Source organism: Grus americana, chromosome 3 (genome assembly GCF_028858705.1).
Source record: "Grus americana isolate bGruAme1 chromosome 3, bGruAme1.mat, whole genome shotgun sequence".
NCBI lineage: Eukaryota > Metazoa > Chordata > Aves > Gruiformes > Gruidae > Grus > Grus americana.
Genome location: NC_072854.1, coordinates 92,770,788 through 92,788,431, shown reverse-complemented (window position 1 = coordinate 92,788,431; position 17,644 = coordinate 92,770,788). Strand labels below are relative to the sequence as shown.

Genomic DNA, 17,644 nt, shown 5'->3' with positions numbered 1-17,644 from the left:
GTAGTTCAGAGTCTTGATGTTTATAAGGACTGGCATTATCGGCTTATTAGCAAGTGTCCCCAGTTCAGATTTTGCCCTCTTCTATACACTGATTCTTGTTTAGAGAGAGGTTTATGTACCCTGCAGAGGGAAGTGTGCTTTTGATTTTATTTATTTAACCTGAAATGGAAACAATTTTCCCTTGAACTTTTCACCCTGTTGGCACACGACAACATCCAAAGCTACTGGAAGCAAAATTAGTGTGCAGCTATGGCATTCCCTTATCTTTACCACTTTTACAGTCTCTCAGTTTTATGCAGACAGTACGTGTTCTTATTCTTCAGATGTAAGAATGGATGAAGGAAACAAAGTAGAATGTAGAAAAAATGGAATTAAAAATAGATTTTTTAAAACCAAAACGTGATGGTACTTGTGCATGTATGAAGTATCATAAATGAACTTCCCTAATCAATCAAAATTGGAACTAGCAGAAGAGAGATAGTACAGAGTTGCTTGACAATGTACATGTAGTTGAGTTGCCTGACTATTGTGAATGAAGATCAAGACTAGCAATTACAGACTTGCAAGGTACAGAAGTCTTGAAGGGGTATCGAGGTTTGAGGTTTGCAGCCAAGTAACAAATACATCCTTTTGTTTGCTTCTTTGGTGTAATAAAAGGGGTTTATATTTTGAGGGTATTTCAATTTTACTGATGTCTATAAACTCTCAATTATGTTGTGATAAATATTATTTCTAGTATAAATAGATGCAACTGGATGGATGTGAGTTAACTTAAATCTTGCTTGTTACAAAGTAAATGTTAATGGAAGCGTATATGTTTCATAAATCTGTTCAGTGCAGAGTTGTAGTTAATTGTAGATTAACAGCTGCAAATGGAAGAAACAGTCTGTTATTATGAAAAACCATAAAAATTAATTTTATCTTGTGTCAGGATAGAAGCATGTCTGTACAGTGTTCTGTTTTCCTATGGTTAGGCTGCTTCCAGGTGTCTCGGCCAGTATTGCTGGTTTCGTGCTGTACTGGCTACATGGGCACACAGCTTCTAATTCAAGTAGCAGAGAGGAAAGCTGGGGGATTGTTCCCATTTGTGCTGTAATCTGTATTATCAATTTAGTATGCTGTATTTTTCTCAAATCTTGTTTTCTGTGCCTATCGCTTTTTCTAGTTTAGTTTAAAGTTCTTTGGGGCTGTGTTTCTACAGTATCTTGATTTTTGGGTTAAGCATTTTCAAGTGTTACAGAAGTGCAAATAACACTTAACCACAAGTGCATGTGTTTTCTTTGTTGGGGTAGAAATCATAGAATCATAGAATGGTTTGGGTTGGAAGGGACCTTAAAGATCATCTAGTTCCAACCCCCCTGCTGCGGGCAGGGACACCCTCCACTAGATGAGGTTGCCCAAAGTCCCATCCAACCTGGCCTTGAACACTTCCAGGGATGGGGCCTCCACAGCCTCTCTGGGCAACCTGTTCCAGTGCCTCACCACCCTCACAGTAAAGAATTTCTTTCTAACGTCTAATCTAAATCGACCCTCCTTCAGCTTAAACCCATTACCCCTTGTCCTGTCACTACACTCCCTGATAAACAGTCCCTCTCCATCTTTCCTGTAGGCCCCTTCAGGTACTGGAAAGCCACAATTAGATCTCCCTGGAGCCTTCTCTTCTCCAGGCTGAACAACCCCAACTCTCTCAGCCTGTCCTCATAGGAGAGGTGCTCCAGCCCTCTGATCAGCTTTGTGGCCCTCCTCTGGATTCGCTCCAACAGCTCAATGTCTGGAAATGTGTATTTTCTTATAATACTTTTAAAATGCAGCTTAAAAATGCATTCATGTCATGAATATTTCACTTGAAAGATTAGTGTGTTTGCTGGGTGCAGGGTATGGCCTCATAATTTTCCTGCTTCTTGTGGTACAGTATCTTTCTTCAGCACTAAGTATGTGCCCATTTTGAAAAGGGGCTAGTCGTTGGAGCAGAGAAGGTGTCTTGAGATATCATAGAAAGGTTTGGGTTGGACCTTTAAAGATGATCTGGTTCCAACCCCCCTGCCATGGGCAGGGACACCCTCCACCAGACCAGGTTGCTCAAAGCCCCATCCAGCCTGGCCTTGAACACTTCCAGGGATGGGGCATCCACAACCTCTCTGGGCAACGTGTTCCAGTGCCTCACCACTCTCACAGTGAAGAGTTTCTTCCTAATATCTAATCTAAATCGATCCTCCTTCAGCTTAAGGCCATTACCCCTTGTCCTGTCGCTGCAGGCCCTTGTCAACAGTCCCTCTCCAGTTTTCCTGTAGGCCCCTTTAGGCACTGGAAGGCTGCTGTGTGGTCTCCCCGGAGCCTTCTCTTCTACAGGCTGAACAATCCCAACTCTCTCAGCCTGTCTTCACAGGAGAGGTGCTCCAGCCCTCTGATCAACTTTGTGACCCTCCTCTGGGCTCGTTCCAACAACTCCATGTCTGTCTTGTACTGGCGACCCCAGAGCTGGATGGGGTAGATGAATGGTTATTATCTGAAACAGCCGACTTCGTTTTATTTTAATGTAAACCGAAGTGTAACAATAGAAGCTGATTTTAGACCTAAACTCTACTGTGGATGCTCTTGCCGCTGAGACGACAGAAAGCCTCTGTTGCTGAAATAAACCAAAACCAACAAAACTAAAACCTCTTGTGAATTAAGATGTAATAAAATAATTCCATAGAAAATATGACTAATGCATTAATCTGTATTGTACATTAGTTGACAGTCTCCTATTTTTATGACAGGGAGATATTAGGGGGTTTATTTTCTTACATATATGAGAGAACAAGAAGGCATCAAGCAAACTGAGTGGAAAGGGTAAGAAAATTGAATTGGACATTGTAAAGCTTTGTTCTTTGACAGACTTTATTTATTAAAAGTTATCCCAATTGTTTATTTTCTCCCGGTTCTGGAAAGTTGATTGGATTTCTGCAAAAACACTGATGTTTTTACTCATCACTGATTTTAGTAGAGACTTGGGAGTTAAGACTATGCTTAATTGGTCAAATTATTTATTTCTTTATAATTTGTGTGCATTTTAATTCAGATAAAATTACTTTCTAACCGTAACTATAATCAAAATTATTTAATTTTTAATTCCTTTTATTGGAAACTTTTAAGTAAGTGGATTGGCAGAACAACAAGGTGGCAGAGTTCTCTGAGATATTTTCTGTCAGCTAGAATTCTTGATGCAAACTGCATCGAGTCCTGTTGTAAATGAACTTTAAGAGAAAATGTCTTGGTTTCACTTTTTTTGTAATATATGGTAACTTACACTAATTGCTTTTTTTGTAATCACAGTGTGATCTTTGCCATTTTTTAATATTTGTGCCCTTTATAATACTGGTGATTTTCTTTTTCCCTTTAGGCTATCAATATCACCATCCCTCCAAGATGAGTAACAGCCATCCCCTTCGTCCGTACACAGCTGTGGGTGAGATTGACCATGTTCATATTCTGTCAGAGCATATTGGTGCTCTAATGAATGGGGAAGAATATAGTGACGTTACTTTTATTGTAGAAAAGAAACGTTTTCCAGCACACAGAGTGATCCTGGCTGCGAGGTGCCATTATTTCAGGTGAAGTATAGCTTTTTGTCAGGCTCACAGGAAATTTTCATGCAGATAAGATAAACATTGTTTCTCTATGAACTTTTCACGGTGTAATCATCTGTCCATTGAGTGTGACCTTTTCTGTGTGAATGTTTCCCAGCCCATCAAATCATTGTGTCCAAATATAAAAAGATAAATACCATGTCATGATGTTATTCTTTTGACCTTCATTAAATTGGATTTTGAAGGTAGTTTCACAAATTCAGGAGAAAGATAACTTCAGCACAGAAAAGTTCTGCTGTAAAATTGTTTTGATTCTCAGAGTATGGATGGTGTGCTTCTACGGAATATACGCAATTAGAAAGTTTTTGATGCGTTGGAATTGGGTATTTAAAGAGGTCTGACTGATACAGGTTAGAATATATATTTTAAAACTAGGAATAATACTAATCCAGCTTTTCAAAGAGCTGGGCGTTTTTCACTCTAAATGTAATTAATAGAACTTCCTGATAATCTTCTTCCAGTTAATTTTATCAGAGGGATAGGCTAATAACTAAACTAAAATGTGAGTGTAAATTGTGTTCAAACTATCATATTTTAAAAAATAATTGTAAGTACTTTGATTTTTCTCAAGATACAGGATTTCAACAGAGTTGCCGTTGCTGGGTTTAGAGTAAGGAATAGAGGATCAAGAATCCTGAGATTTGCTAACCTGACACTGCTCTTACAGTGGCACACTATTTGTTTCACTTGTTGTCTGACAATTTTTCTTTTTTTTCCCCTTTTTCGCTGATAGCATTATATTTAAAAAAAAAAAGTAGTATGAGAATCATATCTCAATTTCCGCTTCGCGAGCTATTGTTCGAAATGGAGGTGGAGCAATTGTGTAGGATAAAAACATGATGCATTAGGATATTATTCTTGTGCAGCTGCTTTAAGAGCAGAAGCTGCACTTTAAATGCCAAGTATAAGGCTTTTTCTTTTGTAGATTCTTAAACCATATCCCCTTTGTATTCCCCTTGCTGTAAATAGTCATTTATTCCCATTTATTCCTTTCTCTTTCTACTTTTTGCCTGGTTTTTATCAGGATTTAAATTTCTCAAATTTTGTCTTCCTTATAGAGCATTATTATATGGTGGAATGAGAGAATCTCAGCCTGAAGCAGAAATTCCTCTTCAGGACACCACTGCAGAAGCATTTACCATGCTGTTGAAATATATTTACACTGGTCGTGCTACACTACGAGATGAAAAAGAGGAGGTTCTCCTCGACTTCCTAAGCCTAGCACATAAATATGGGTTCCCAGAACTGGAGGATTCCACATCTGAGTATCTTTGCACAATACTTAATATTCAGAATGTCTGTATGACATTTGATGTTGCCAGTCTCTATTCTCTTCCCAAATTAACTTGTATGTGCTGTATGTTCATGGATAGAAATGCCCAAGAGGTGCTCTCCAGCGAAGGCTTCCTGTCGCTTTCTAAGGTACATCTTTTGTTTGCACTTTTTTCCTTAGAAATGTTAATTTTAATCTGTATACATATTCACGATAAAATACTAACGGGGGTACCAAATGCAAGTTTATACCTTAGCTTAACAGGTAACATTTTATACTGGTGAAACTGTGACTGTTGGAAATGTTCAAGCCAAGCTGAACTGAAAATCCTGGTGATCTGTTCTGAATTTTTTAGGTATTTAATTTTGACCAGTCAATATAGCTAAATATACTAAATCTGATGGAGTATTCTAAAAGATGGGAGCAGGCAATCTAATCTTAATTTATCTTTTTTCATCTGTTCTTGAAATAATACAATTTGGCTTCTGAATGCTGCCCAGGGGATATAAAGATTTGAAGATAGCAGAAGATACCCCATTCTATTAATTTCTTGATATAAGCAGCCTCAGTGATGGGTGATTTTCTGCTGTGTAAGCTGAAGCATTCTGGCGGTTGCTGTGGTTTATATTGCTGATTGTCATCGTATTCTGAAATTGCATGATATGGTGGTGGTGTAGGGTGTTTTGGGGTTTTGTGTGATGGTTTTGTTGTTGTTAGATGCATAAATATTTGTGCCCAAGTCAGGCTGTTCTGTGACGCTGAAATTTTCCACTTACTGTAGAGTGGTTTTTGAGCTGGACATAATAGTGATAGAGTGTTTTCAAGCGGTGTTCACACGAAGCAGTAGAGCATCTTGAATGAATGATGATTTAATTTTTTTTTTTAGTGTTTTTAGTGGAAAAGCTGTGATGGGTCTATTCCTTGAATAAGTATAAGACGCTCTGCTGACTGACTTATTAGTTGTCATGGGGAAAAAATGTTTTTTTCTCTCTACTGCACTCCATCATGTGCAGTTTGTTAAATCTGAGCTCTGAGAGCATGTTGTCAATGAAGAAATTGGCAAACATCATTCATTGGGAAGCACATACTTTATGACATCTTTGGCATAACCAGTCCTGGTATATGAGAGAGATTTATCCTTTTCGTAGGGAAACTCCTAATTATTCTGCTAGCTAAGTGAAAGTCAAAGAGCTGCTGAATTCTTTTTATTGTCATTTTGCAATGAGTGGGATTTTTGCATGAATAAAAGCCACTGAAGTTTTTACCTGCTGATTCTGTTAGTACCAAAAGGGGGGGGGGATTCCTGATAGTTAGAAATAGTTTAAAAAGGTGATTCCAAGCCACACTTTATTTTTCTCATCAGTGTTCTTAAACTAGCCTAAGTTTAAAGGAATGTTTTGAACTATACTACCAAATCCCCAAATCACTTCTTATATTCCAAAGTAAATTTGAAGTAGTAATTAGAATTAAATTGATTTGATTAGTTGTCCACATTTCAATTCTGACTTATTTCTCCCAGTGGGTTTGTAATATTACCTATTATTTATGTGATGGCTTCTATAATTCTTGCATAAGTAACTAAAGCTACAGTTTCAGCTAGTCACTCCTTTGGAGATTATTTTTAATAACTGCAAGTTAAAATACCCATTAATTTTTGCCTTATTTTAATTTCTTTTTTTTTTTTTTTAAAGTAAATTTAATTTTATTTCTGTTTGTTTGTGGATTTTTTTTTCCCAGGCTGCTCTTCTAAGTATTGTACTGAGGGACTCATTTGCAGCTCCTGAGAAGGACATTTTCCAAGCTTTGATGAATTGGTGTAAGCATAACCCCAAGGAAAACCACGCTGAAATCATGCAAGCAGTACGTTTGCCACTAATGAGTCTAACAGAACTACTAAATGTTGTAAGACCTTCTGGATTGTTGTCACCTGATGCCATCCTAGATGCCATTAAGATTCGTTCTGAGAGTCGGGACATGGACCTCAACTACAGGGGCATGTTAAGTAAGCATCAGGGTTTTTTGTTTGATTGGTTTTTTCTCATTTAGTGACTGTAGCTGTCTGGAGGATATGGTTAATTTGTGCTTTGAGTTTTTATCTATTATTATGTATTTTAAAAGGCTTACATAATGAAATACCTTGTTATGTACTGTTCTTGCCATTTCTATTCTCAAATAATATTAGTCAGAGTGTTTTCTTGCTTTGTATCTCAGATATTGCTCAAACATGAATATTGTAATAAGAATGTATTTTCCTAGAGGAAGTGCTATTTTAATAGAAAAGCTTTTGCAAAAACATGAAAAATAAAACCGCATTGGTCGTGGGATATTTAAATCGTTTTATATTGATAGCGACTTGGTTTCTACTTCACGAAGATTTTCATCTTTTCTCCACTGCTTTTGATTTTTCTCTTACTTTTTCAATGCTTGTCCAAATAGTATAAACAAGTCTTCCAAAATTGTATTGATGGAAGCCTAAAAAATACGAGAAGCCTTTTGTTTGACTTGTCTGTACTCTGTTAATTCAACAAGAATATCTAACACTGAGCTTTAGAAATACATTGTTTGCTATCTAATGTGTGATTTATAGAGTATTTGCCCCACAGCAAACAACAAAGTTAAATGTTCTTTGAGAGCCTGTAGTCTGTCAGTCATGCATGATGAGCCCTGAAAATAGCAACTGCTTCCTCAGAACTGCATCTCCACTTTGTTCTCTCTTAGAAGTTACAGATATTAATATTTAAACATGTGAGTTTAAGATTAGGATATTGTAAAAGTCTTACCATGCAAGACAGGTTGTTGACAGTGCAGTAGATAAATTTGAAAGAGTTAAACGGTGTTTTCTGACTTCTTTTTCTGTGTATTTATGTCTCCATAATAATATGCTCCTAATCTCAAAATTTCCAGCTTTGTCAAAGTCACACCTTTTTAGAGAATTGAAATTCTGTGTTGTTTTAGTACGAGTTCAGGCTCTTGGGACTTTTTCTGTTTGTAGAAACATTGATGACCACTTGTAATTTCATAGTTGTACATTTGACAGTTTTATGTAGTAGTACTATGATACAGTTAAATTTTACCACTTCAAATTCTGTTCTTTAGATGTCAAACTTAACATCCTGTTAAAATTCATACTTCTCTTGCCAACCTGCCTGAAGAATTCAAGGGCAACTTTTAACCATTTAGCTTTCAGATCATGTTTCCTAGAGTCTCTCCTTAAGCAAGAGTGTTAAAAATGTCTTTTTAACAGGGTGGTGGTTCAACATACTGTTTTGTAGTTGGAGTTAGGCATCATTATCCACCGTTAATCTTGATGGAAGATAGCTGTTCTTAGGATGTAACAGGTTTATTACTGTGAAATGACGACACAAAAATCTTACTTTACCATGTTGGTTCAAAGCCCAAGTAACCAAAAATTTCCCATTTCACTCAGGTTTGTTTAGCTTTACAAACAAACAAAAAACCCAGCTGAAATTAGAACAGAAAAAGAGGTATGGTGAGAGGTTGATCACACGGAGAGACTAAATGGACCAAAACTTTAAAACCAGAAGGAAAGTGATGATTGAATGAAGAAGGTGCAATAGAATTTTGTAAAATCATGAAGGGGACCGAGAGTATAGATACTACATACCGATATCTATACGAGTAAATACTAATAAATGGTCACTATTTACTATTACCATAAAAAACCTAGGGGTCATCAAATGAAATGGAAGAAGCAAAATTTCTAAAATGCTTCTCTGTCTTTTTTTGTCTTTTTTTTTTTTCTTTGTCTTCCCTTGAGCATGTGTTTGCGGCCAAGAAAGGATACTGGTAATAAGTCTTTGTTCTGACCTAATACAGCTGATGTTCAGAACATCTAATTTGCAGTATGAGAGTATAAAAATTAAGCAGTTACTTCCTTTTCTTCTTAGTACCAGGGGAAAACATTGCAACAATGAAGTACGGAGCACAGGTGGTAAAAGGGGAGCTGAAGTCTGCTTTATTAGATGGGGATACTCAGAACTATGACTTGGATCATGGCTTCTCTCGACACCCAATCGATGATGACTGCCGTTCTGGAATTGAAATTAAACTAGGCCAGCCATCAATAATCAACCACATCCGAATACTGCTGTGGGACAGAGATAGTCGGTAGGTGCCAAGTTGACATAAAAAGGGAAGGTAATGCATTATTCTGTACTGGTGGTAATATATCAGTGCAAAATAGTCGTTAAATATTTTATAGAAACACCACGATGCAGTGTTGGAGATGACAGTGACGAGTTTTATTTGAAAAGACCGTGTTTTTTTTAAATGCAGCTTTGGTTGGTTACACACCAGACCGTATTTTGTGATACTAAACTACCTCATAATATTTCAATGTATTTTCTGTGTCTTCATTCAATAGTTTCTATTACTAATGAAAGTTTATGTAATTTAAATGTTTTTAATTGTTTTCTATTTGCCGCTTAGTTTTCAACTGCTTTTATTTCAGTTTGAAAAACAATATTCCAGTTCTTTTGCAGAAAACATATTTTTTACATATTTACATTCCAAACACTGAAGGATTGTTTGTTCAGATTTTTTCAATATGTTAAGAAATAACACAGTTTGACAATAATTCAGAGATAGTAAAATTTATTTAGAATGTGAATTACCGACTAACTACAGTAGTTATTAGAAGCTGCTTCATGATGAGACTGAAGTATGAACTGTCATGGACGCCTTAGCCAATTTATGCTCAGCTGCTTTAAATTACTATGGAATGCATGAAAGATCAAATTATGCATTTTTGAGCAACTGAGTGACTGCTTAAGTAGGAAAATTAAAAGGTTCTTTTTATCTGACAAATTGAATATATTAATTTTATAACTTGCCATGCAGGTATTCATAAGCAATTTTCTACTAAAACCAATAAAACTAGCTACTTATACTTTTAATACATTATTACCTTTCTGATAAAAGGTTAATTTTATATTACTTCCAGACAGTTTAGAATTGCAAAACAGTTGCATTTTGTTTTCTTAACTAAGCCGTGTTATTTTAGAACAGTGTACTAATGTTTTATTGATTTTTATTTTTATTTCTTGTAAATTAAATTCTTTTTAAAATATGAATTACAGTTACTAATCATTCAAAACAAACCGCATGAATTTTTAGCTATTGAATTCTTTCAAGTAAGTTCTCCTGATTCAGTTTGACTGAAATTTATGCTTCTTCTGTATTCCTTCTGGAAAGATTGAAAAGTAAAACTTTGAAGGTACAAGGACCTGCTTCATACAATATTAACTACTTGTCCCAGATGATCAACTGAATTTATAAACCAATTCTCAACCAATTTTATAAAATTTGAAAAAGTATTAGAGACTTATTAATAATGACATATTCTGTAACAATTTTTAGAGAGTTTGTAACTGGTAAAGTTCCCCTCACCTGCAAGGTATAGATCGGCAGCTGCTGAAACTCAGGATAAAACCCTTCTTGGGACAACTCATTAAAAACGTTATCTGTTGCTTGGAGTCCTATGCCCTTCCTCTGAAACTTGTAGAACAAACCATTGTTGGTGGCAGAATATCAGACAAGATGGACGTCTTTTGGGTCCATCTTTGGTTTTTTTGTCTTCATAAAATACTGAGGGTACATTGGTTTAGGATCTAGTTTCTGTGTCATCCTGACTTTTTTGTTTTTCTGTGAAAAGTTTGCTGTTGGACTTCCTTTTTCTTCTTCTCAGGTGTAGTACCTGAATTGTCAGGTTTTTCCCCCCAGTAGCTCAACTGGGGGGAAAATGGAAAAGGAGACATTTGGAGTATTTTGTCCAGTTGTGGGCTCCTTAGTATAAGATACTGACATCCTGGAGAGTGAGTTCAGCAGGACACCAAGATGATGAGGGCTTGAGCACATGATGTACAAGGAGATGCTGACAGAACTTGCTTTTTTTAAGAGGAGAAGGCTTAGAAGGGGTAGCTTAGTGCTATTCACCTATTTCATGGAAGAATACAGAGAATACAGGCCCAGACTCGTCTTACAGCTGTGTGTGCTGAGGAGGGCAAAGAGTGGTGGACACAAACAACAAGATTTTCTATTAAATATTAGGAAAATAATTCATAACGGGGTAGTTGAACGTGGGAAGAGTTTGCCCAGAGGTTATGGATATCAGTCCTTGGAGATATGCAGAACTTTACCAGCCAAGACCTTAAGGAACTTGCTCTAAGATTGTCCTCGCTTTTTCTGGAGATCCTTTCCAACTTGTATACTCTTTTAGTGTAAGAATTACCAGCACTTATCTGCATCTTTCTCATGGGATACGTGAATAATGTCTCCAAAGGAGATGTTTTAGCAACTGTACAAGTGCGTGATTGCTTCTTATTGAACATCTTTTTAAACTACTTAGTCATTTTAACTGTCTTTGTGAAGCTCTGGTCTGTTGGATATCTTTATAGAGATAATGTACATTCTTAACAGAACCAAATACAAACTAACAGATGTGGTTTGTGCCTCTGTTTAGAGGTGTTATTAACAGATGAATTTTAGATATAAAAGTGCTAAGGAGACTGGCTGTCCAAATTACCTCTGCACAAAAGATGCTATCCTTAAGAAAAATAAAAGGCATAGCAGGCATATACATATGCCTTGTGTATGATAATGGAACTGTATTTTTGAGATAATTTTTCTTTGCTTGGTACCTTCAGAAACAAACAAAAAATAGTATGTTGTGTATTGGTTGCAAATTTACATTAGTCTAGCAAAGGTGACATGAGAATCCCTAAATTCTTACCACCCAGGGGACAGACAGTAACTTTTGAATCCAAGCTGCTCAAACTGTAAAATGCTCAAGCCTAATTTGGTCAAATATGCATGGGTTAGTAATAATAATGTTATTGTTGCTAAACCACAGTGTATTTATATGAGTTGTGAATATTACACATCTGGTTGGTGTGAATGTGAAAGCCGATTATGCAATTGCCATCTTAAAGACTTTGCATTACCTTTCTAAGTGCATAGATTGCTATTAACAGTGTTACCTAATATTTTAAGAATTTTGAAACAATACCACTTTAGACATCTACCCCTCTAAGTCCTTGGCAAAAAATTTGAAATATTAACAAAGGCATTAATGTTTAACAAAAAATGTCTGTGTAGAACTCTGGAAAAGCAACTCTTCCTTTAGAAATCAGTGTGAAAGGAAGGTAAGTGCTAACATAGTGCTGTTGAAATGCCCGTGAATGTTGCAGACTACATTAACAGAAAGAAAATACTCCAAAACATATATTTCACAATTTGCTGATCCACAAGTGGAGTTTCTGCCTTATTCTGAGTATCACTGTTGTAGGTATAACATGGAAATAGCTGTGGCTTTTAAGTTTTAGTTTGGGTTTGCTTTTTCTAACAGCAGACTATAAGCTAAACAATTGATAAGCAAGAGGAAGACACAGATTGTGTTGGTGACTATTTTATTTTTTTATTTTTGATGAGGTAGTTTTGGGGTGTGTAAGTAAGTAGTGATAGACTTAAGGTCAGAAGTGAAGAAGAACATCAGCAAGAAAATGATCGTAAAGTAAATTTTCTTTTTTTCAAGTGAAAGGTTTGAATTTGCATTTTTGATCTGCTGAATGCTTTTTGATTTTTCTTTATTGATATGGCAATAGAAATAACTGTATCACTGGTATTTTAGATTTATTCCACACAGAAGGAATACAAATGATTATTTTTATGACTGAGTTGAAAGTCTCCATTGCATTTTTTGAGGGACAATGGTCTCATCTAATTATTGCAGATTCCAAGTGGGATATTTTTAAGTCATTCTGAAAACATCTCTAAACATAACTGCATGTGAATTTATTTTCACAGCTAGTTTGAAAATAGGGATCTCTCTTAAAAATCTTAGATACAGGCCTGTAGGTAGGAACAAATAGCCTTCCTTTCAGCATAACTGAAAATCCAGAAGAAAGTGTAAAATTTAATACCTAAGATGTGGCTGCTCGTATTCTAACCAGTGTTTTTGACAATCCATAGGTCTTATTCCTACTACATTGAGGTGTCCATGGATGAGTTAGACTGGATTCGGGTTATCGATCACTCTAAATACCTCTGTCGGTCCTGGCAGAACCTGTATTTTCCTGCCCGTGTCTGCAGGTTAGTTCGTCAATGTGATGTTTTATGGCTATCATTGAATAATGTTGACACCAGAATGAGTTGCTGGATTTTGCTACTGCATAATGTATTTCTGATAATGTATGATATACACAACTTTCATCAGCTGTCTTAAAAAAAAATTGTCTATCTTTGTGGATGCTTTTAAAATATAAATATAGATGATAAATTGCAGGCATCTTATTTTGAAAACTCTGATGCTTCCATCATGTGTCTCTTTCTCCTTCCTTTCTTTTTTTCTTTTTTTTTGAGTCATACTCGCTCTTTGTCTTGCAGCTGATGTTTTGGGCTTTTTTTCCACTAAGTAGTAAGCATCATTCCTTGACTGCCAAAATGTTAAAAATGTGTTTACATATTTGCTATACAACTTGGAAATGTATTTTTATATTTTATGTATTTTCTGCCGTTGCATTGGAAGAGTGTTTTAAGCAGTTGTGAAAGAGAGGAAGGGGAGGGTTAGGACTAAGTATATTTGAGCAATGCTTTGTGTAAACCAAAGCAGCTCAATGGGCTTAATCATTATTAAAGTGATGATATCTTTTTACTGTAGGTGCTGGGAATTCTGGAAAAGGCTTATGATCACATTGAAGCTGTCTAATCCAAAAACTGAATTGAGCTCATTGCTAGAGAGCCCACAATCTGTAGATTCCAAAGGTGTTAGATCTAACATCATTAGATTTTGAGTCATAGACCCAAAAAAGGAAATGTCCTGTATTGTAGTAGCTACTCTGTAGACGCAAACTTTTTAATCAGTGCAGCAACTCTGGGAATCCCCAAGGAGGGGAAGTGCTTTCTTTTCCCCAAAGAGTGACCTCTGCAACATAGGGTTGCTGGCAAACAGTTGTAGTCTATGGGGAAAGAGTCTGGTTGGTGGGTCACTTGCCTGTCTCTCCTCCTCAGGTAACTATTTCTCAGCCTCCCTCTGCTTTTAGTAAGTCCTTACTGAATGTAACTGACTTGAAATTTGTTTTTCCTGAGACAAACAAATGCATTCTCACCTTTTCGCTATAAGTTTTATGATTCTGATGTTCCTATTTTCTCTTTCTGAAATGGTTGGCGCTGTCCCCTTGTTGGTGTGTATATCTGATAAATTTTTGCTTAAAGATGTCTGTAATAAATCATCTAGTAGTGATGAAATGCATCATGGAGTTTATAGGTGTTTTACATTTCCTGGGGATATCTTTTTTTTGTGTGTGTGACCTTACCTTGGTGCAAAGTAGACAGATTGTTAGTAAGCACAGCTTTTTTCCTTCCATCATATTAGCAAGAAGATTTGAAGAGATCTAAGATATTATGGTGGGACTTCCCTTAATCATCTTTCAAAAGAGCAATGGTTCTTTGGCCTTATCCAAAGACTTATCTGACAGTGATTTTTGTATTTCAACGTCAGTTGCTCTGTTTGTCATCCCCTCCCTCAGCTATCTTCATCTCTGTGTGTGTCTGTGCAATGTTTTGAAAGCATCATTGTTCTGTTTTAGTGAAGGCTCTTTGTAGCATTGCCTGAAAGTGCAGTGAGGGAAGAGTGGAGGGGAGAAGGTTATGCCAGAGTTTTAGGTGGTACCTTACTTTTTTTTTTTTTGGCACAAAATGACCTCTTGTATGGTCTCTTAAACCTTGGTAAGTCACTTGCCCTCTGTTGGAGGAGCAGATTGCCAGGAGGAAGTTAATCTTGTGTGGTGTTTTTGTACACACAGCTATATATTATCTACTTAAATGCATGCACAAAACACCTGGAAGCCTCCCCTTTGCAATTTTATTTTAGCACATATTTGAAGTATACAGTTGTCCAGGTAACTGCAGCACAGATTTCCTTATCACATAGTCCTCATGCCTCTCACTTTTCCTGTTCTGCTCCACGATCCCCAGTAAACCTGTTATTTTCTATAAATCTCTGCTCCTCATTATTGTATCCACAGAGTGGTGGGGAATTCCCTGGAGGTGCAGCTACTTTGAAGATCAAGTGAAAGAGCTAAAGAGAAAGTCATGTAGCAGCATAAGTTTATGAGTACTTATTGTTAAGGAGTAGTAACCTTAAAGCAATAGGAGTTCTCAGTTGGGACTCAATGTGATAATTCAGGATAGTTTAGATAAGACTGTTCTGTAATCTCTCTTTACATCAGTGAATTGAAGCCTACATTATATTAAGAGTGCATTTGCCAGTCGAGTAAAAGTACTGTGACTATAATTTACTGTTCTTTTTTATGTATTTTTTCCTGTAAATAAAAAGAAAAGGCTATTTTAAATGTAATTAGAGACCTAAAATTGCTGACTTTTTTTTTTGAGAAGCTCCATGTTAAGAACTATGTGTTTGTTTATTTGTGTTAATGTAAATAGGTCCAACTTGAAGGTTGGCTCTGCTTTAATTGGGGGTTTGGACCAGCTGACCTCCAGAGGAGAGGCTTTGAGTAAGGGAGGTTATGTACACATACATATTAGTATTTGAGATTTTTATTTATCTGGCTTGTAATTAATATTCTGTAGAGAAAGAAGTAAGCAAGGAGGACTGGATTATTTCTTTCTGTCTCTAATTTGAGGTTTTTGTGATTATGTATTTAAAGAAGTTTTGTTTACTTAAATGAGTTAAATTAGTTATCTCTAGGATATTAACATACACAAAACAGTAATCCTAAAATACATAGTTTTGTCATCTAAAAGAGATATGATCTCCAGTGTTGTGAGCACAGATTTAAAATGTGAGCTAATATGAGATTGTCAGAATGTATTCTTTTAATTTTTGATATTCTGTTTTTATAGATAAGTTTTGTGTGCTTATCAAAGCACAGATAAGTTTTAAGTGTTTTATATGCTCTGTCTAGAAAGAAATTGTTACCAGATTATCAACAGATAATGAAGAAAACCCATTTATTTCATTTGAAATTGTAAATGCCTGCTCCATTTTTAAAGGAAGTCTGTAATGCAATTCAGCAAATCACTCACATTTTATTAACACTAGGTTAATACATTATTTACATCCAAAACTAGTTATGTTTTCATATCGCTCAACACTGCTTGTGCTGTGTACTCTTGAGTCAGTGTGACAAGTCCCAGTGCCAAAATTTTCCTGTTCATGGCCAGCAGTACTGAGGAGTGCATTGCAAGTATCGTGTTTTGCTCTGTCTTCTTGCTGTTTGTTTATTCCCCTTTTGTCTTAGTAATGCAGATAATAATCTCTTTGCAAGCAACAACTGAGGGAACCATGCAGCAATTTTTTTTAAAGGTTTGTATGCGTTGTCAGTGGAAGATGCTGGACTAAGTATCTTTTCACAGCGCAGTTTCTTACCAGTATAGATTTGAGATAGGTGGTGTTTGGGGTTTTGGGGGGTTTTTTGGTTGTTTTTTTTTAATTTTTATTTTTAAAAAAGTTTATTTTAGCTCAAAGTGCTTTGTGGCCTCACTGTATAGGATGACTTCTGAGTAGTAATGGAAAATTGGAGACTAGGGTTATTGACTGTGGTTTTTATTTACACTTTTTTTGAAGCAAAGGAGTAGAATGTGCCAGATTCTGTATGCATTGTTGAAGGACACTCTGTGTCTGATATACTAGAGCAATTGTTCAAACTTAGAATATAAAGAGAATATGACCCCTGTAACATTAGGCAAGGTTAGTTGCCTTTCTGTGTTTCCTTTCACATAAATATTAGTTACACAAGGTGAGAGCTGTCAAGGGCTGAACTAATGTGTTCACCTGAGTTTTAAGAAGCTATTCAAACATTTCCATGGGCATAAAAATCGATGGGGTGTATCTTATATTTGCATGGTGCAGGTCGGGATATCTATTTGTTTTTTGAAAACCTTTCAGTTTCCTCTTAAGTAGATCTATCCATTTTCAAATCTACAATCAATGCCTCTTTCAAACTAGCCGGATGAAAAAACCTCAACCTTCTGGCAGTTACTTGGTAAATAAAGTAAATAATTTATACCACAATGAATTAAGACCAGTTCAGTCTCTCTAACAAGTCATTTATTGTATTATGTGTGTCACAGTCTCTATCATGACTTTGGGTTTTTTTGATATATGGAGCATTGTGGAATATTCACAATAGTGTTAGAGTTAAGGGCATTGTTGTGCTTCCCATGAAAGATAACTTGTACTTGGCAAAGCACATACTAGGCCATCCAAACTGATTAGGCAGAATCAAGTAAGTAACGTAAGATTATTTACACTCTTTTCTTTTTCCTGTTACTTACTTGTATGCTCCAGTCTATGTTTTAATAGGTTCAGAATAACTTTTGCCAGCCATAACCTTTGTCTAGATTAATAGATAGAATATGGAAGGGCAGTGATGAAAGACTCTGAAATCTTGTAAAGAAAAGGAGATGAGAAGATTGTTTATGCTTACTCACACATAGAAGATGATTTATTTGTGATTTGTAGGATGTAATCCCTGATTTAGGTATACAAGCTAAATTCTACAAGGAAGATTATTTCTTAGGCATCGAAGCTTGGTGTAACAGGTGAGAAGGTGTTGCTGTATTTTTTTTGGTTTTGTTTGCTGGGTTTTTTTGGTTTTGCTTTTTAGTAAGAGAAAATGCTAGGTATAATACCTGGGCTTTTTATTGACATAACTGTATTTTAGACTTAATTTTCGCTTTAAATACTTCTAGAACAGTCATA

General features: G+C 36.0%; 1 protein-coding gene across 6 annotated transcripts in view; it reads left to right on the top strand.

The window, feature by feature from the left end:
- Positions 1-17,644, top strand: part of BTBD9 (BTB domain containing 9) — a 136,161-nt gene that overhangs the window by 5,510 nt on the left and 113,007 nt on the right. For 4 of the 6 annotated variants that reach the window (XM_054820155.1, XM_054820157.1, XM_054820156.1 and 1 more), the window contains exons 3-7: positions 3,383-3,593; positions 4,688-5,051; positions 6,640-6,904; positions 8,811-9,030; positions 12,892-13,011. In XM_054820155.1, coding sequence (XP_054676130.1) covers positions 3,383-3,593; positions 4,688-5,051; positions 6,640-6,904; positions 8,811-9,030; positions 12,892-13,011 — 1,180 coding nt within the window. The remainder of the gene's footprint in view (positions 1-3,382; positions 3,594-4,687; positions 5,052-6,639; positions 6,905-8,810; positions 9,031-12,891; positions 13,012-17,644) is intronic. The other 2 variants (XM_054820160.1, XM_054820161.1) reach the window with 2 other exon arrangements.